The 21,071-nt window shown below is 35.2% G+C and overlaps 1 protein-coding gene across 1 annotated transcript; it reads left to right on the top strand.

Moving 5' to 3' along the window:
• Positions 1-549: 549 nt before the first annotated feature.
• GCA (grancalcin) lies at positions 550-20,851 on the top strand. The gene is made up of 8 exons (XM_037044580.1): positions 550-686; positions 4,557-4,730; positions 9,117-9,186; positions 12,975-13,018; positions 13,314-13,461; positions 16,184-16,297; positions 16,580-16,638; positions 17,497-20,851. Exons 1-8 carry the CDS (start codon positions 660-662, stop codon positions 17,521-17,523), a joined length of 663 nt encoding a protein of 220 aa, XP_036900475.1. The 5' UTR covers positions 550-659; the 3' UTR covers positions 17,524-20,851.
• Positions 20,852-21,071: the final 220 nt, after the last annotated feature.

Below are 21,071 nucleotides of genomic sequence, written 5' to 3'. Positions count from 1 at the left end.
GTCATCCTGTATCCCCACTCCCCGCCGCAGATCTGGTAGCTCTAGTTACTGTTTATCTACCAAAAAACTACAGATAACCGTTTGGCAAAGTCTGACATCAAGTTTGTTTAGCTCAGAAGCACTCCCTTTGGGTCAGAGGTAAAGGTTTCAAAATTTGGACTGTGGCAACAATGCTATTCAAAAATAAATGTAACTCTGCAAGTTTTGAAATTCATAGATGTGTATTTGGAAGTCTAGCTCAAAAAAGTGACGGAGTAGGTTAATAAGTCATGACCGATATGCAGTCCCTAAAGAGAAAAGAAAGGTCTGGAGAACTTTTCCAAAGAGGGTGGAAGGTACCCCCGCAGTCTTCTTCGAGGTTTAGTGGAGAGAGAGCTCGAGATCTAAGCTAACTAGCGGCTGATGAGCAGGAAAAAAACTGGGTGCGCGAAGCCAATCAGAGACGAAATGGGTGGGATTAAATTCCAGAATGGTGAGGGCCCCGATACTCAGCCAATCGGAACCTAGTAGGGCGGGGCTGGACGTCATCAGGAGGCCGAGTCAGAGACTCCGATTGCTCCGCAGGCGGGTCTTCAATTCTGTCTCCCCAGCACCTGTACCTGTACGTACGCTTTTACGCAGTCGGGCGGACGCAGACGGTAACGCTTGCTCCATACGCCATGGCCTACCCGGGATACGGAGGAGAGGTGAGTCCTGGACGTTTCACCTGGGCACCTGCTCCCGTGGGGCGTGGCATCCGTGGTGACGGTGCCAACGTACCGGATCCGCCTCCAGACGCTAAATCACCTGTCTCTGGGACTCGGTGCCGGGGGTATTGCGCGGGATGCTGGAAGCCGCCCGGCCTAGCGTTCTTGTCCCTGGACGGCGTTCTGGTGTAGCCAAGAGTGTCTTGTGGTTTTAGAAATTTTACTGGAATGGAGGGCGAAAAGCACCCTTTTCTTGTTCCAGTCATCTTTTATTGTGCGTCCCCCGCCATAAGACTGAGTTTTGCTAGACATCCTCATTCAAAGTTTTTTTAGCACTTCTTGTTTTTTTGTATTTTAACTTGCTTATGAATAAAGATATGCTGAATGCCTCCTAATCTTCACTGTTATGCCAAGTGTAATCTGGTCTCGTAGACTTTTTGTGGTTAGGACAGTTTACTCTTGGTTACATAACTCTTTATTTTGCATCACCTTTGGGTTGAAAGTTATAATTGTAGTATCCTGGTGTCTAGCTTTTTCTTTTCAGAAAGGAGCTCAACCTTCGGTGTTTATGTCAGTGATATCCAAAGTGGATGAGTACACTTTGTGTTAACAAATGGACATAAGGGATGACCCAGTGGGGTGTGGGTAGAAAATAACATACAGTGTATTTCCAATTTTAACTTTACGTTTTTTACCTAAAAGGGCAACTTGACCTTTACTGATATTATGTATAGGATTTAACACTTGCTTAGTTTCACCAGGCCTCTTCTACTTTACTATGTTTACCTTTTATCAGTCCTGCATTATCATATCATAAGAAAGGTTAAGATACCTAAGGAAGGTGGAGCCTTCCTCAAAAATTAGTCATGGTAGCAAACACCCATGGGACTTGAAAACATTTTCACACTGGTGTAAATTACAGGAACTGTCCTGAGGGATGAAGTGGAGTTTTATACGTGGTCCTTTCAACTTGTTTCCTTTCAGCCTGTTGTGGGTTATTACAGTTTATATGCACAGTGTTCTCTGGGGTTACAGATTATAGAATCCAATTTAACTAAAGTAACCCTCCTAAAATGAACCACTAGTTTGAAAATTTATGAGCAGGAACTAGGAATCAAAGATTATATTAAAAATCCAAAAATGTGCAAAACAACATTGCGAACACTTTTAAGCCCAGGCTTTCCTTCAGTCACATTACCAGATAACTATGACTGCAGAGTAGTCAGTTTTGACTCCTTTAACACTATCAAGAAGACAGTTTACTGTAACATGAATTTTTAAAACTTTTTATGGATTAGCCGTATGTAATGGCCGAGAGATCTGGTTTTCCACATGTGCCTTCTGCATCAGATGGGCTTCTTCATGCTCGCTTTGTTCCAAGAGAGAAACAGAAGCTTCCTCTCAATGTCCTAAGCCTGGAGTAGATATGATGCATTTTCTGCTGTATTCTATCAGATAAAGCTGAAACAGGTCCAACTCGGATTCAAGGGAGTGGAGAAAGTCTGCCTTTGCATGGGAGACTTGGCAAAGAATTTGCAGTTATCTTTATTCTGACCACTAGTACCAGCTCTCACATTTTTGGATTTTGGGGGAGTTAATGCTGCTCATCAGGAAGGAAAGACAGATAGAAGGTTATTCATAAGACCAGATGCTTTGTAAAATACTGATTTGCCTGACTGGTTTAGGAAAAAACTAGTGTTGAACCTTCAAGGAACAAATGGAGATGGTATAGTAGAGGGTCCATAATCATCTTTTGGCATCACCTCACCATTAGCATTTCACTACTTTAATTCATATATTTAGTTTGCCCTCTTTTCTAATAGATTTTTTTCAGTTTTTCTTCCTTATGTGAAGCTTAAGTTGGTGAGAATCTCTAACATACCCTACATTCTTGGATATATCCTAAGAACTGGTTGCATTCCATATCTTTGGAGGCCTTGGAACGGATGCCTAAGTGTTGGTTATTGCCACCTCCGAGAAAAAAACTTTGGGAGTTTCGCTGATCCTTTTATTCAGGGTTAAGACTTATCCTCAGATGTTGGCCAGGAAATTTCCATCTATCAGTAAGGTGATTTAAAATAAAATTGTTGCAACATTTTGATTGTTTTCATTATTAAGTTTGATCAAGTTTTCCTAGTCTGACATTATGATAAATAGGACTTTTTCCCCCTTAAGTCAGTATTTGTAATGTATATAATTTTAGAATGCCCGTTTCATCTACATTTTCAGCTGTACTGGTAAGGTATTGTTAGCATTTGTCCATATATATTTTTAAATTTAAAGTCTATATGCTCTCCTTTTTAAAATTCCTCATCTTGGTCTGTCTTTTCAAAGAAGCAACTTTTAAATAATCACATTTGTTTCATTTATTTATTTGTTTTGTTTTTAACCCACAATATTGTTTTGATGTTTACTGTTTCCTTTCTTGTACTTCATTGCTTCAGAGTCTAGGTTTTGACCACCTTCTTGAGGACGTTTCCTGGAGCTACAGTACTTCCTCCACGCTTTTGCTCTTAGCAAATCCCACCTGCTGGGGCTTTTCAGAGTACTACAGAAGGCCTCTGTCTTTTGTCTTTTCTCCCCCTTGTGCTGAAATTCTTTTCTCCTTTTGCTTTCTGGCAATCCCTGCTGCATACTTAATGAATGTAGATGAAGTACAAATTAGCAATTGCAAAACAGTCAGGGGAATGTAAAGTACAGCATAGGGAATATAGTCAGTAATATTGTAACAGTTGTATGATGTCAGAGGGGTAGTAAACTTAATGGGGAAATCACTTCGTAAGTTACATAAAAATATCTAACCAGTATTGCTGTCAACCCGGAACTAATGTAATAGTAATGTCAATTGTAACTGAAAAATTTTTGAAAGGCAATGCTGCATAAAGAAAGAATGTAAGTGAAAAATATTTTTGTTCAAAATGGAGTAAAGAACAATTTTGGTATTTCTTTCACTTTTATACTTATAAAGATACTGAGTGAAATATCTTTTTAGATTATTAAATATGTATACCAAGTTGCAAAGTGAAAAGAGAGAAACCAGAGCTATAGGGGAACAAGTAGTAGGTAGCCTTTGGGGTCAGACTCTGTTTTTGAGTCATGCTCTACTTCTTACTAGTTATGTGACCTTAACCAATTCTGGTAACTTCTTGAAGTTTCAGGTCCTCAACTGCAGAAAAGACATAGTACTTTAATACCTCATAGAGTTGTTGGAAGGTCAAATCACACAACAGAGGGAAAGTACTGTAGTATTGGGGTATAAAAAACTCTCAAATATTACCTGCACATTATTATTGTTGGTATTCTTGTTGTTTTTCTGATTAGTTTTGAAAAGAAACATGGTTGGAATTATCACTTTACTGATGTGTTCGTTGGTGTCTTGCTTTAAAAAAATTTTTTTTTCTGATGGAGAGGCTGTTTTGGCCCTATGCAATTTCCCTTGACTTTTTTACAATTTCATTGTACCATGTAGTCTTCCAAGTAAAGTCTTGAGTTATACTGTTGTTAGTTTTCCTGTAGGTGAAGTTTTCTTAAATTTTTTACTTTTTGTTTATTTCAGGGATGATCATAGTGAACACTTCTTAAAATTGTGCCTCATATTCACCTTTTAGATTAAGTTCTTAGTGGCTAGAGATTCTTTTTATCTTTCATAGTTCTTTTAGTGCTGGACAACATGTTAATGAAAGGAATTAGGTGCTAAGGTAGGACAGCTAGCATTTAGCTAACAGCTTTTGTGATAATAAATGTGGAAGCTTTCAGTAACTCTATTTCTGCATTTCCATGGACTGTGCATAAATATTTTCTTTTAGACCAACTTTAGTGGATAATAGGTGACATTTGTAATAATAACTTTCTCCTTTTTTACTCTTCTAGTTTGGAAATTTTAGTGGTCAGATGCCTGGAATGCAGATGCTGATGGGCCAGCCAGTGCCAGGAACGGGACCACATGTGCCCCCTGGTGGATACTTCGGATACCCAGCTTATTCCAACAGTTATGACTCAGCAGAAGACCCCATGTGGAGGTACTTTACTGATGTTGCTGGACAGGTGAGATGCTAAATACATTGTACAAATACCAGTCTTTGAAATGATTGCTACTTAAAAAAAAAGCTCACTTTTTTACTTAGTATACTATTTTAAGTGTATATCAAATTTGTATTTTAGGCTTATCTAGACCAATTTTCTTGCTGACATCAGAGATGAGGGTAGTTGTTTTATTTTTAAGAATCTGTTAGCAGGAAGCCCGAACATAGTTAATTTAACTAAAAGTAGAAACAGGGTGGCATGGGAGACTGAGCCAGAGAGGACTTGGAAAAAGAGGTCTGCATGAGCACATGGGTGGCGTCATTAAGTTAGTTGCCAGACAGTCATGCTCTACCTACCTCCAGCCTTCTCGTATAAAACAGTACACCCTTAAGTGTTTGATACTCTTTAATAGAATTTTTTAATTGCAGCTAAATGTAATCCTTTACATTTTACCATTCTTACATGCAAGGAGCTTTTAAATAGTATAATCTTGAGAATAAATGTTATCTACAACTGACTATATAATAAATCTATTTTATACAATTACATCTTAAAACGTAGGAACTGGACATATATATGTAGAGACTCTTATTTGACTTCTGAACTATTTCAGTGTAACAGTTTTCAACAGTAATTTGCTACGTTCGTACCATTTGATACTTTCCTTAATTTTTCCAGTCTTGTGCTTTTGAATAGTTCATTCCACAAGGACATGACTCTTGGTGTATTCTCCCTTACCAAGTTCCACTAGGAATATATTGTGTACCTATATTCAACAATAAATGTGTTGATGGCTACATAAATTATCTCATTCTTAATTTTTAGTCCAAATGTTCAGTCATTTCGTTCATATGTCGAATTTTGCCTAGGTTTGGGATCAGGTGTCATATCTAGTTTACACTAGTATGGTCCTTGAACCTAATTGCTGAACGCACCTTTACAGCTGTGTTCTTTTTTGATAGGCCTCATAATTAATGGGGCTCTATGAGAAATGTACAGTTAAGGGTTCCTGCAGTGTTCCTTTTTGTAGGACAATGTTTTCTGAACAGTGATAATTTACTCATCAGTTGATTCAAGGGGATTCTGGTTTGTACCTTCGTAAATACAAACACACAAGCATGCTTACTCACGTGCATGCTCACACACCATGCATCTCAGCGATGAGATGCTTTAGTGTGCACACTGCTTCCACTGTCCCACACAGCAGATCTCTGAGGTGGGTAGAATGGATGTACCCTTTTATTATAGATAAATAAGTGGAGATTAAGATTAACTCAACAAATATGACTTGGATTTGAATATCATTTTAAAATCTTGCTGCTTATCGGTGGCAATTAACCTAACCAATGGCAATTGATTTTTTCTTAATTACCTGCCTAAAGCTCTTATTATTTAATTAGAAAATGTGGTTTTCCACTACCAATGCCACCAAATTTTGTGGAGGGATCACATAGTTGATCATGATCCACCAGTTCTAAGTGCAGGTAACGAGATCCAAAGTGATCACTTTCTTCATGTAGTTTAGTAAGACATTGCATATTGGTCAGTTAATAAGGATAATATATTTTCATAAAATGGATGAAATTGGAATATGGAGTAGTGTGTTTAGAGAATGCTTTCTGATGGTTAGAGCTTTTAATAAAGCTGTTCAAGTTGTTTTTCTGACTGAACATTTGTAAAAAGCACACGTAAAATGGAGTTTTATTCATTATATTAGATTTTAGATTTTTTAATTTAATCCACAGTTGCACAAGAAATTCTGATATTTTAACATTTTGAAATAGTAGATGAATTTGGCCACAAACTCTCAGAAATGATTATAGTCTAACCAAGAAGCAAAGATAGTTATCTTTATTCTACCCAAACAACTAACCTGCTCTGTACTAAGATACTGTGCTAGGACTTGGTGATGCAAAGGACAGTGAAACTCACATACTGACTTAGAAGTTCTGTGTCTAGTCAGAGAGGTGGACATACAGGAAATGAGTGATGGAGGGCAAGAAGGCTAGATTAGAGGTGATTGGATAAGGGTTGTAGTAACACCAAGAACATCCTCTGACATTTATGCTTGTTTCTTTGCCTATAGCAACACTGGCCAAAATAAGTACAATATGAGCCACAAGTGTGAGGCACAAAGGTAGTTTTAAAGCCCTGAGTAGTACATTTTAAAAAGTAGAAAGAAATATGTGAAATTAGTTTTAATATATTTTATTTAACCCAGTATATCAAAAATATTAACATATTGGTGTTATCAATGTAAAATTTTTTAATAAGATGTATTCCTTTTCTTTGGTACTAAACCTTGGAGATCTGGTGGGTATTTTACACTTACCAACCATCTCAGTTCCGACTAGCCCAGTTTAAGGACCCAGTGGACCACATGGCTAGGAGCTATGGTCTGAGATAGCGCAGGTCTAAAACACTCTTCCCTCAGAAGTCTGCAGAGCTTATGCCTTTTCTTATTCACTTTGTCACTTAGGCTTTCCTTAACCATCTGTGTAAAATAGCATCGCCTTCTCTTCAGGGCCAGTGCACACGTTCCTTATTACTTTCACTCTGCTGTATTTTCCCCTTGGTACTTACTGAATACCATCAGTAGTAATATCTGCTTTATCATCTCTTTTCCACTACTGCTACGTAAACTCTATGAAGGTGAGGAATTTATTTTAGATAATAATTGATACCTAGTCCTTTTAACGGTGTTTGAATGTGGTAGGTTGCTCAGTACATATTGGTTAAATGATTTTTTATTCTTTTTTTTTTCAGTGACTTAATCATGTGACTTTATTTTTTTTTCTTTTAAAAAATTTTAATTGTTGTTCAAGTACAGTTTTCTGTCTTTTACTCCCATCCTAGCCCACCCACCCAACCCTTATTCTTTCTAAATAGAAGTTGTTCAATTATTTCTCTACATTTTCTTAACATATTTGATTTAATGATTGCTGTATAAAATTAATTTCACCTTGTATGGATTTGTTCTAAAGTTGCTGATTTTTATGGGCTGTCTTTTTGAACATTAGATTTTTCCATGTATTTTCAGTGTTTGGTTCACGAACTTACTTTGCATGCAGTTTTTGTGGAATTCCTCCTTCTTGTGGTCCCCCTTCCATGTCATCCCTTTCCTTCCCTGTGTTACTCTTCATTTTGTGTGATTTTGTGATTGTCCCCATCTAGACTGTGTCCACACAGTTTCTAAAAATACTATTTTTGAACTACAGAATTTAAACTTTGTGAGCAAAATCACAAAACATGCATGGCAGAGAAAGGAGCACTTAGGTACTCTGTGTAGTGAATACCACATAAAGCGTTCATTGAGAAGAGTGCTTCCCAGGATTTTTAACAAATATTTTATTTATTTATCTTTAGAGGGGAAGGGAAGGAGAGAAGGAGAGAAATATCAATGTATGGTTGCCTCTCGTGAGTCCCCTGCTGGGAACTGGCCTGCAACCCAGGCATGTGCCCTGACTGGGAATCGAACCACGATTGTGTGGTTCGCAGGCCCGTGTTCAATCCACTGAGCTACACCAGCCAGGGCTCCAGGATTTTTAATTCTGTTAGAGCTATTGGAACTTTTCTTAAGAGGAACTCCATGCTAAAGATCAGAATATGAGTATTTCTAATACTTATTAGCAGTAGTTTGTAAATGTTCTTTGTTGTGTTGTTTCTTGGGTCTCTTACAAAGTATATGTTTTAAGTTTGTCTCCTTGATCCTTTCTCAGAGCTATTGTTTTGCATTTGTAAGAATGTATTGAATATTTGATGCTTCCAAGTAAATTACTCTCCTCTGTTTGTAGATAATAAAATGAGGTACTGAAACATGAGACTGTTCAAACTGTTTCACCTCCGTTGATTTCTTACTTGCATTAAAAACTTATTTCCCGTATGTCCACGCCAAGAATGTTTGAGTAATAATTAGAAGTATACTAACAAAATGTAAGGAATGCAAATTTTGCTAGGTGGGGCAGTGGTAGAGGGCAAAGCTGTTTTCTCCTTCAGTATCCTTTAGAATTAATCTCCCACCAAAACCGCCATGAAAGGAAAGTTTTTGAGCCTTTTCTGAAGATATTTTCGGCATTTTTCCCAACTGTTTTAAGTAGACATGTGGTGTTTGTCACAAGATACATGCTTTCAGCTATTATAGTACAGAATGATTAAGCTGTTTTCCAGAGCTGGGGAGAATAAATTGTATTTGAAATGCTTGATAAATTAATTGATTGTGAAAACATTCATATTTCATGATGTTCTGTAATATGCCTTTGCTGTCAATATTTGTCAATTATTTTGTAGTTGAGAATAGAGTAATATTTTGAAGTTAACATTTATTGATTGACCTAGAATGGACAATTAGCATTTTAATATGCTTTTATGCATCTGTACATTAAATCAAATTATGATTATTTTTAACAGGATGGTGAAGTGGATGCAGAAGAACTTCAGAAATGTTTGACACAGTCTGGAATTAGTGGAACTTACGCTCGTGAGATCTTTTTTCCCTCTGTTGAAATTGAAATGGGAAATTCATTTTCTAATGTTTTGTCCCCATACTTAAAATAATTTTATCACAGACATACATGCACATAGGTTAAAAAGTCAAATAGTTCTGCAAAGTGTGTTATGAAAATAATTGTTAGTTGTGCATGCCTATCTCCCCAGTGTTAATGATTCATAGAGGAAACCTCTTTCAGTTTTTTCAGCTCACTATTTTGAAGTTTGCCTCCAGATCTCAAAATAGCATGCTTTTTAATCACACTTGATTTTCACTTTTGGTGATTATCAGTTGATGTCCTGCTATGGATTTTACTCTCAGCCTTAAACTCACCTTTGCCCCTGCACTCCACACCGGAACCCTTGCCATCCTCCCGCCCATTCAGTATAGCTATATAGTAATTTACATTAGGTCAGTCATCAGTATTTGTCCTATTGTTACTATCTAAATGCTCATCTTGGATCTTGTGATAGATACGATTACTTTTCCATTTTCCATAACTTTACTTTCCTGCTATTACTCACTATCCCGGAGCTTTGTGCTTGCTGTGCAGAGCTGAGCTGTCCTATTGGCATTCCATCACCATTATTCAGGACCTGTCTTTCCTCTCTCTGGATCTCCCCTTTATTTTATCTCTGGTCATCTTTTTTAATTCTATAAACTGTAACATTAATTAGAATAAAGGAGTGCATGAGAGGTAAATTTTTTGAGACTGCATCTAAAAATGCTCTCATGCTATCCTCAGAACTAAGCAATTGGTCAGGTATAGGACTTTAAGTTATAAATCATTTTCACTTAAAATCTTAAAGGTATTGCTCCATTGTTTCTAGCTTCCACTGTCACTCTGTATGTCATTTGTTTTTTCTCTCTTGAGGCCTATGAAATCCTTGTTTCTAGTCTGGTAGTTCACAGTGTTGTGCCTAGTTGTGTTGTGTGGGGGACCAACCCAGTGAGTACCCCTGTTCTGGAAACTCATTCGCTTTAGCTCTGGGGAATTTTCTTTAGTGATGTTTTCTCTCTCTGGAATGCCTGGTACTTGAATGGATCACTTATCTTTTTAAAAAATATTTTATTTCTTTACTTTTAGAGAGGAAAAGGGAATGAGAAAGAGTGGGAGAAAAACATCAATGTGTGGTTGCCTCTCATGTGTCCCCTACTGGGGATCTGGCTTGCAACCCAGGCATGTGCCCTGATTTGGAATTGAACTGGCAATCCTTTGCTTCACAGGCCTGTGCTCAATTCACTGAGCTACACCAGCCAGAGCTTGGATCACTTATCTTTTCTCTACTGTTTCTCGTTTTCCTCCATTTTGGGGGACATTATCTATTTTCTATACCTCCTGTTGAGTTTTATCTGCTATCATGTTCTTAAATCCCAAGAGCTTCTTTTTTTTATGAATGTCTTGTCTTTCCTTTTCCTATCTCTGAGACTATTAACGTTTCTTTCTTTCCACATAACCTTTGTTTATAATAATTTTTTTCTAGTTTGTGTGTTAGATTGTCTTTCATATTAGATGTCTTTCTCGGGTGTCCATGATCCTTGGATGGTCATAGTCAACTAAAATGCTAGCTAGCAGCTCTGAGATCGCATGTAGGTGTTGATTGTTGACTTCCATGTCTGATGGTCAGGCTGGGCAGTTGGCTGAGCAACCCTGGGTGTGAGTATCCTTAGGGATTTCCTTTTGGGCTGGTTGTCCAGCTGATCTGTCTGGAGAGGAGGAGGGAGGACTCAGCAGGGCTCCCAGACTTTTGTACATTGTCATTTAATTGCCTTTTTTTCGTAGCCCTGTTCTGGAATCCTGCAGTCCACAGACTTCTCCAGGGAATAAATCCTGAGATTTCTGCTGGGGTGGGAGCAGGCTCAGTAGCTATCCACTTAGCTGAGGCCAGGGGGAAATTTGGAGCTCTAAATTCTCCTTAAATAGGCATTCAACTGCACCTTCTATTTTTATTTTACCTTCACAGCCATTTATAGAAGTATTGCCAATTCTTAAACTTTTGGGGTCTTCTCTAGGATAACAAGGCTGCTTCTCAGTTTTTCTTATTGCAAGTTCAGGGAAACACTTGCTCAGATCTATGTTACTAACTCCATCTAGTTTTCCAACTTGCAACATTTTGTTGCTTTGTTGCTTTTTTTTTGTAAAGGTTTATGACTTTAAAAAATTACTTTCTATTCTAATGGGGTGTGGCAGAAGAGAGCGAAACTCTGTCAACTTTCCTGAAAATTCTCACTCTTTATTCTTTGTCAAAATATTTAATCATGTGTATTTGATCTTATTTTGAGATTAAAGGTGTGCTTATTTGAGGACTCCATTTTTACTGTTTATTCTCACCTATTGAGAATCCCCCACCCAGTGAATGTGCAGCCATGTTCACTTGAAAGCAAAGCAGGTGTCTCCCGCTTGACGGACAGTGGAGCCTGCACTCCAGCAACTTCTCCTGTGACCTTTGTTCCCATCCCTGCTCCTGCAGGTTCTGTATGAAGGAGGGCAGGGCTCTGTGCTGCCTCCTCCACTTAATTAGCTCTGTGAACTTGGGAACGTTTATCCTTCTGGGCCTCTGTTTCTTTAATTATAAATTAGGGCTATAATGCATGTGGCATGTATATGTGAAATCGTGAAACACTACCTGGTTCACAGTAATGAACTCCTTGAATGTCTGCTGAAATTGTCTAAAACCACCTATTCTAACATTGACACTATATTAAACAATTTAAAGAAAATCAGCTATTTTAACTTGTGGAATGTTTTATATTTTTTTCTTAATAGGTCTAAAATTTAGCTGAAATAATTTGGTTCTTTATAGAATTTCAAAAAATATCAAATAGCATAAAATAAAATAGTATAAAATAAACTAACTAGCTTTAAGCATTGTTACCTATTTGTCTTAGTGAGCTACTAGCTGCAGTAACATCATAAGCTTAACTGTGCTGATATAATGTCTCCTTTATGAGGACTATAATTTGTCTTGAGATAAATCTCAGACTAGTTGAATATAATTATGATAAGGATTTGAGAAATTAAATTCTATTTAGTGAGTCCTCGGGTATAGTTCTATGATTATAAAAAGTTAATATTTCTAATAACTCCTGACTCTAAGTTAGTTTTATTTATTTCTTCTTCCTTTCTTTACCGCTTCCCCAAGGTGGGGGAACAGATGCTTCAGTTCAGAAACTTCTCTTACTTGGTCAGTCACAATAAAACTACCAAATGGTTTACCTACATCCATTTTCATCTCACTTCACAGTCCAGTCATTGTAAACTAATGGAGATTTTAGAATTGTCACTCTGCTCCTTAGAATGCTTCAGTGACCTCCATTGACCTTACTGTTAATGTGGCATCCGAGACTCTCACCATCTGGCCCTCACCTGCCTTTCTGATGCTGTCGTGTGCAGCTCCCTCACATGTACCCCAAACGTAACCAAATCACTGACTCCTTCAAGTGTTGTGCTCCCAGTGTATGTCAAAATTCTACAGACACCCCATTTGTATTTGTGTGAGGAAGACTAAAGCCCTCCTTTTCTTCTGCAACAGCAATTTTCAGTTACTTTATAATTGCTCATTTAATTACCCAAATCCCCTTAATGGATGTCAGTAGTTCAAAGGTAGTAGTAACTTTTTATTATCATTATTATTATTTTATTATGGGTGGCTAACACTCAAAGATTGCTGATTGGAGTGATTATGTATTTTACCAAATTTTAATTTGCTAATAGAAATTGTCATAATCTTAGATAAAATTGGGCAGACTCTAATTCAGATAATGAATGTGTTTTATAGCCTTCAGTTTGGAAACCTGCAGAATTATGATTGCCATGTTGGATGTATCCTTGAATAAAAGTAGAAAATACTATTGAATAATTGCTTTCTGCATATTAAGAAAATTGTTGGTTATAGGTGACCACAGTAATCTAGAGTGTAAAAATACTTTGCAAGATCCTGTTTGAATTTCATACTTTTCCAGTTTTACATAGCAATTTATTCAAATGTTGAGTTTGGCTAATTCTTGCAGAGGCAATGTAACTTTTTTGGGGGGGGGTAGGCATCAGTGATTTGGAGTTTTGGGTTAGGTAAGTTCTCTTTGGTATCAAAATTTATTTTTGTTAATAAAACTCTCAGAGAGATTACACAGGAAAAATGGGATTTAATGAATTCAAAGAACTATGGACAGCCCTTAATGGCTGGAAACAAAACTTCCTAACCATTGATCAAGACCAGAGCGGCACAGTGGAGCTCCATGAACTGAACCAAGCCATCGCTGCTATGGGTAAGAACATTAAATTTTTTTTAAAGATTTTATTTATTTGTCTTTAGAGAGGCATGGAAGGAGAGAAGGAGAGAAATATCAATGTACGGTTGCTTCTTATGAGTCCCCTTCTGAGAACTGGCCTGCAACCCAGGTATGTGGCCTGACTGGGAATCGAACCACGATAGTGTGGTTTGCAGGCCTGCGCTCAATCCACTGAGCTACACCAGCCAGGCCAGAACATTAAAATTCTTCAGCACATATCCCAGTTATCTTTTTCCTTTGATCAGATGAAACTTAATTATTTCATTTTGCCAGGTAATAAAGGGATAGATTATTTCACCAGCTGTTGCCTCGTTTGATTTCAAGGTTGTAGGTAAATTCTGACAAAGATGTTTCACAAAAAAATTATCCATTATTTTTTTAAAAGAGGAACTTTCATATTCTGGATAATAAAATAACTTACAAATTTTCTCTGTTGAGTGTCTTTAAATGTATTCCTTTAATTTTTAGTGCTTACTTACCATTTATATTATATTCTTTTGTAACTGGTTAAAGCCTCCAATTTGACAGCAAAGCCCTATCTTAGTAAGAGGTCTCCATAATATAATCTAGCTTTTTAGCAATACAAAACATCTTTTTCATTTTTGTTTTTTTTTCTTACGTAGTATAGAACACACAGTAGACATCAAAATACCTCCAAATGGGAAGTATGCTTTTTAGAATATTTCAAAGACTTTAATTTTTAGAGATTTATCAGAGATTAATAAATAAGTCTCTGATAAGCTCTAAGGGTCTGAAGTCTACTTTCTTGTGAAAAGCGATCATATACAATGGTGTTTAAGTTGCTTACAGCTGACACAATTTTGAGTAGTTTCTTAATTATGTTTACCTTTGTGATTTTATTTATATTCATTTCTAAATAGAATAGGTTTGTAAGAAAATTAACTTTTGGAAGTTAAAATCTAAGCCCAATGCAAATTACCTCAAATTCCAATTTAAAGAAGTAAAGACTAGTGATTTCTTTTGTTTTGTAAAGGTTGTTTCAAGGACAATCCTGGCCATATAAACATAAGGTTCTATTATAGAGCCTTAATAACTAATAGATTAAACTTGTTCCTTAATTAGTAATGTTTAAAAATTAACCTTTTGTAAAAAAGAAAGAGTTCACACAGGCAGTTGAATATACAAAGAGTATTCTGAATTATTCAGATTTATAGTTATTTTGCTAAGAATGCTGTGGGGAATCATAAGATTTTTATCAGCATCGCATCCAGATTATAACTCTAATAGAAAGCTCAAGATGGATTTGTATATAACTACATTAGTTTGCGTGTTGTATTTGTTGCTATCAATTTATTCCTTTCCTTTTATTTACTTTTAGCAAGCTTTCTGCATTACATGTTATTATATCTACACATAGAACTTTCTCCAATTGCATTTAGTTTTGTTGTTTTTCCCTTTGAGTGGATTAGTGTCTTTTGTTTGTATCTACTAACTTGGTAATAATACAGACAATGCTTCTGGGCCTTCATTCTTCACAGGAACGTGCACGCGAGCCACTAAGTGTATAAGACCATCTATGCAGAAAGTCGAGTATATTAACTTGTATTTCTAATTATTTTAATTTCATTCTTTTAAAATATTAGTTTTAGATCTGTTTTAAAGTGTAAATATTCAAACAGTGATACGTGTATAGAATTTAAAACTAAATTAGGGCACATATAATAGAGTGAATGATCCCAAACATTTTACTGATATGAGTACACAATCAAAAACTTCTGGAGACCACAGGCCTAGATAACAAAGAACCAAGGAAGGGACATGGGGCGTAAAGTAATAGCATTTTTCTATTTCTTCTCCCTCTGAATGACCATGTTGATTCTCAAATTTTCTCTGTTTATGAAAGACACTTGTAAGTAAAATATTGAATGGGAAATACAGGATTTGAATGATAGCAAAGATCACTGATAATCTTTGCTCTGTTGGTCTTTAAAAAACTATGTAATTTACAGAATTGATGGGTGAAGGAGGGCAAAAAGTACAGATTTCCAATGATAAAATAAGTAGTCATAGGGGTGTAATACACACCATTGCGATTATAGTTAATAATACTGTATTGCATATTTGAAATTGCTGAAAAGTAGATCTTAAAAGTTCTTATAACAAGAAAAAACAAAACTTATAAAGATAGATTATAAGATGCCAAATGATGAAAGCTATATTTCACATTTATACTATATATAGTGTCAAATGTTAACTAGGCTTACTTTGGTAATTATTTTTCAATGCATACAAATATCGAATCATTATGTTGTGCACCAGAAGTATAATGTCGTGTGTCACTATACCTTAACAAAAAATAAAAACACAAATAAAAAATGTATCTGAAGGGTAAAAAAATAAAACTATAGAATGGAAATACTGAAGCATTAAAACCTATGAAATACCTATACATTTATTTCAAAATCAAAATATATTTTAAAAAATGTTTATTTTTTAGCTTTTATTTTATAAGCTTAGAATTTTGATGTTTATGTACCTCTAGTAATGAATAGTTGCTTTAATCAATTTTAATATGAATGTATTTTGTTTCTAACATTGAGATTTGTTTTTAATATTTTTTGTGAAATGCATTTTGAAAGTTAATATATTTTATGACTATTAAGAATGCAGTGTTTGTTGTGGTCTTCTCATGGTATTTAGTTTTCGAAATTTTAATTTTTCACTCCCTTTTTATTAGGTTATAGGTTGAGTCCTCAAACATTAAGTGCTATCGTTAAACGTTATAGCAAGAATGGCAGGATCTTCTTTGACGATTATGTCGCTTGTTGTGTGAAGCTTCGAGCACTGACAGGTACGTATCAGGTAAAAATGGGTGCAGTATCACGTGGCCATTTTTCTTAAGTACAGCAAGTTTGTAATATTACATGGTTTTCCTCCATTCATTGTTAAATCCAATCAGAGTATTAAGGCTTTAAATTTTTTGGAATACACATAGTGAAAAATTATTATAGCTCAGTTGTATAGGTTTTCTTATCGAGTATGAATATATTCACTTTTTAGTACATGCGGACACTATGTATTTGAAACTGTAGATTTTCAGTTATAATAAAAAAGTAATTTTTTTGTTTTAAAGATTTCTTTAGGAGAAGAGACCACTTACAACAAGGGGTTGTGAATTTCGTATATGATGATGTGAGTATCCTGTTAAACTTTTGATATTTACACTGTGTTCCGGAAGTGTTCATAGTTATCAAAAACTGTTAAGTGAACCTTGGTGCGAATATGGGGAGTAATATGTTTCACAGGCCATGTTCTTTTTCTGTGTTTTTTAGTTGAATGTAAATATAAGATTCAGTATTGGTACAAATACCGACTTAATATGAAACATAAAACATACTCTGAAATTTTGAGAGGTTTTCTTAAATTTTTTTTATTTTATGATTACTAGAAACAGAAGAAGGGAGGGACAGAGATGGGCAGAAATCTACTGGTTGGCCGTCATATACATACTGACGGGGACTAAACCCATCACCTGTGCGTGTGTCCCGATCTGGACTGAACCAGCCGCTCTTTGCTTTGCTGGGTGGTTCCCAACCGACTGAGCCACACCGGTCAGGGCTATGACAGGGTTTTGACAGTTTACCCTCTGAATCATTTTCAAGGGCAAAACTACCATTATTTTTATGAAGAGTAGTTTACTTGTAGTGATCTTTCTTAGGTCTAATAGAGAGAGGAAATTTTCATTTATGGTAGATTATAAAGCTGTTCATTTCTTATTTCAAGTGGCTGCTATTAACCCGAATTCAGGGTTTTTTAAAAAAAGATTTTATAGGAAAGTTATGTTTCATGTGTGTTTTAATATTTTAGGGCTGTTGTTCTGTTTTGTTTTGTTTTTATGTGGAAGTTACAGGGTCACTATTACCCTACTAGTATATAGGGGTTGAATTATAAGACTTGGAAAATCAGACTTTCTCAACTTGTAAAAAGGCTTTTATGGAATATAATAAAAATACCATTTTATAACAGTTGATGATTTTGCTTATATATTAGTTTTTGCAGGGCACTATGACAATTTGAATGCCTAGAATTTGAAAGCTGAAGAAAATACTGTGAATGTTTCTGACTGGAAGAAATAAACTGGACTATAGTCTTGATTTAAAACTTTTGGTGGGGCTTTTCCATGTTTCTACCTGTTCAATCTCTTCCCTTTAATATATTAATATATACATATATATATATAACTTTATCTTGTTATATATATAAAATAATGTTTTTATTGTAGTGCAGAATTCAAAACAATAAAAGATGTTTTTGTGTTTGGGATGTTTCTGCCTTTAGAAAAGTTATCACTTTATGGATATCTGTGTAATGTCATCAAATATTGCTGTATGATTAATTGATGTAAATATCTTAATTTTTAAGATTATATAAGAAGCCAAATGGTAAAAGTCTATATAAAACTAATTTATATTTACCTGAAGGTTACAAATTTTCCCTTCAACCTTTGTTGGGATTTGAAGGTGAGCTAGAAGGGCAGTTCTGGATTCTGTGCCACAATCATAATGGGGTTCGTTCTTGCTCACATTATCAGAGAACAGAAACTCACAGGTCTTTAATGTTGTAGTTCCTAAAATTTTATTTTAAATTGCCTTAGATGGGCAATAAAATAATATATAATGAAATCAGACTATAGGAGGCATGATTTTTCTTTTTTTATTCTTTACATACTTTTTTTTTCAGTGTGTTTTGTTGGCTTCTGTGAAAAAAAGTTTTTAAACAACTTTTCTCTCTGCACTTTAATTTGTTACTGAAGACACAGACTACCTAAAATGGCATCGTTTGCTAAATCTAGATTTTTCTGGAAATGATACATTTTAATGAAATGCCAACATTTAGATTTGTTCTGTTAAACTAAATTGTTGTTTATATATGATGCCAACTGTTCATAAAGTTAGAAAAAGTCAAGCGATATACCACTTTGCTTAAATATTCAGAAATTATAAATCTGACTTTACTGACAGCATTCACTGGTGGTTTGGGCATTAGGAAACCAGTAAGTCTTTGGGCATCTGCGGGGTGTGGAGCATCGCAGACGCCGCACCATATTTCTGTGTGGGAATACTCTTGAAATTGCAAGGTTGGGTCACCAGGTTTTTAGCCTTTAAAATCCCTCTGTAAGCTGTTATAATTAAGCCAGCCCCTTTTTTGGCAAAACCTTAAGTCCTTTTTAAAGAAGATTTAATAGAACACATTTTTTCTTACACATGAACTGAATGTCTTCTCCACATTAAACAGGAATATAGTAGTCCCCCCAATTGATCCAGGTGGATACATTCCAAGACCCCTAGTGATGCCTAAAACCAGAAATAGTACCTAACTCTCTTTATACTGTATTTTTTCTATACATACACATCTATGGTAAAGTTTAGTTTGTAAATTAAATGCAATAAGAAATTAACAGTAGCAATATACTGTATTAAAAGTTACGTGAATGTGGTTTCTTTCTCTGTCTTAAAATATCTTACTGCACTGTACATGCAGCATGGATGTGCTGGCCAAAGGGGTGATTCATGTCCCGGGAAGGATGGCCTGGGGCAGCTCGAGATTTCTTCACACTGTTCAGAACAGGGCGCAATTTACAACTTATGGATTATTTTTGTAGTTTTTCATTTTATAACTTCAGACCACAGCTGACCTCAAGTAACTGAAACCATGGATATGGGGACACTACTGTATAAATTGACATAATTTTAGTATGGCTGGTGACCAAATTAATACATAGTTTTTATAAAACTATGTTTCTTTAAAAATGGAGGATGAATGGTTAGTGTTGTCTTAAAAAACATGTTATGAACATACAATTTTAAATCAACTTATACCTAAAAAAACTGGAAATAATTATAGTCATTTTGAAATCGATAATTTTATATAATCGACTGTCAAATTCATTTGGTCAGTTTTATAAAAATATGTAAATAAATAGTCCATATAATTTGGTCCTCTGGCTGTGAATTTTTTCTTAAACAATTGATAATGTGAGATGGTATTAACTGAACCATAAAAAATCATTTTAAATGGAATTGTTGTAGGAAAAAGCTCATGTAAGCACATTGTCGTTCACATTGAAGAAGGACGATGGTGTGGCTCAGCAGCCTGAATCTTAACGTCCACTTAGAGGTGGTTCAGTTACTGTGCTGTTCTGAAGTCCGTTGTGATTGACTGGAATATTAACATGTCATGTTAGCATGGTAGTTTGTACTGGTTAATTTGTGCCTGGTTTTCTTATGATCTAAATTATTGAAGAATGTACACTGTTAATCTCTAAGCTTTTATTTGTACAGTAAACATGTTTCCATGTGATTTTGAGAATTTTTTAAATAAACATTCAAATAGCTTGCTGTAAAGTTTTGTATCATACAAAATCTGTTACATACATGAGATGCTTCAATTCAAGTAACAGTGCAGTAACACCTACTATACCTAAAAAACTGCCAAATAATGAAATGTCAGGTGTTCCACTTCTATTTCCAGTGCCAGTTTACACATTTTAAATTACATTAAGGGGAAGTCAATACTATTAGAATGTTAATTTGGTCCACTTTAATTGTAATCTTAAGGACTGTACTCATTTGATCTATTTAAGCATGCATTCAGAAACAAAAAGCAATAAAAATGTCAAGTGATATGTTTATTTCTGGAAAAGACATCCTGGAAGAAAGTAGAATTTATTAATGTAGTTTACAGTCTGTGCAATTAAAAAAATAACAAAAACATTAACTTGCAGTTTTTTTCTTTAAGTAAAATATACAAATCGACTAAGCTCATAATCTTATGGCATTACCAAACTGGACAAACACGCACTGCCAGAAATGTGCTTTTCCTTGTCTTTCTGTGTTTGACAGCCTCATAGATGATCATGTTTTTTCCTGTTTGAGGCAGTTTTCTGGGAAATGAATAGCAATAAATTTGTGAAAAATCAGGTAAATTAAATCTAGTAAGTAAAATTCAACATTTTCAGGTTAGCATATCTTTCCTTAAGTTTTATAATGCAACCATGATGTTTTATTACTTTAACATTTTGAATAAAAGGTCACAATTCTTTTGGCCTTAATTTAGTCATGTACATGGTAATTGAGCATTTTGAATTAAATGTACAATGTTAAGGTGGCTAAGAGTATGCCTAGGCTTCATAATAATAAGCGATGCAAAAAAACCCCATTTTCATCTGTTATAGTGACGAATGCAGAAATGATTATAACTGAATACTGTTGAAATATTTGTGATCTAGAATAAGGTCATAATGTCACATATGCACATATATTAAAATTGTCCAATAATGTAGAATACTGAGCACAAAATTTGCAACACAACACTGGGAAACTTATTAAAAATTTCTCTCTGACTCTGTATCAGCTCGTTACTTGAATACTTGGAAATCTTGTGCTTTTGTTTCTTGCCATATCTTTTTCCTGTTTTTTATTTTTTTTTTATTTTACTGGCATATAAAAGAAGAGCTTGTATTACTCTACATTCCTTTTACCCATGGAGCTTGGTCATATGCAGCTTTGTATATTTGTGAACATTCAACACTCAGATGTGCTTTATATCTGAATAGATAGTAAGGA

The sequence above is a fragment of the Sturnira hondurensis genome, unplaced genomic scaffold, assembly GCF_014824575.4.
Source record: "Sturnira hondurensis isolate 20B ecotype Veracruz unplaced genomic scaffold, ASM1482457v3 Scaffold0004136, whole genome shotgun sequence".
NCBI classification, from domain to species: domain Eukaryota; kingdom Metazoa; phylum Chordata; class Mammalia; order Chiroptera; family Phyllostomidae; genus Sturnira; species Sturnira hondurensis.
This window is presented reverse-complemented; position numbering and strand designations above follow the sequence as displayed.

Coding starts and splice junctions, on each gene's coding strand:
- GCA (XM_037044580.1), top strand. CDS start 660: ATGGCCTACCCGGGATACGGAGGAGAG. Junction 4,731..9,116: donor TTACTGATGTTGCTGGACAG/GTGAGATGCTAA, acceptor TATTTTTAACAG/GATGGTGAAGTGGATGCAGA. Junction 13,462..16,183: donor CCAAGCCATCGCTGCTATGG/GTAAGAACATTA, acceptor CCTTTTTATTAG/GTTATAGGTTGAGTCCTCAA.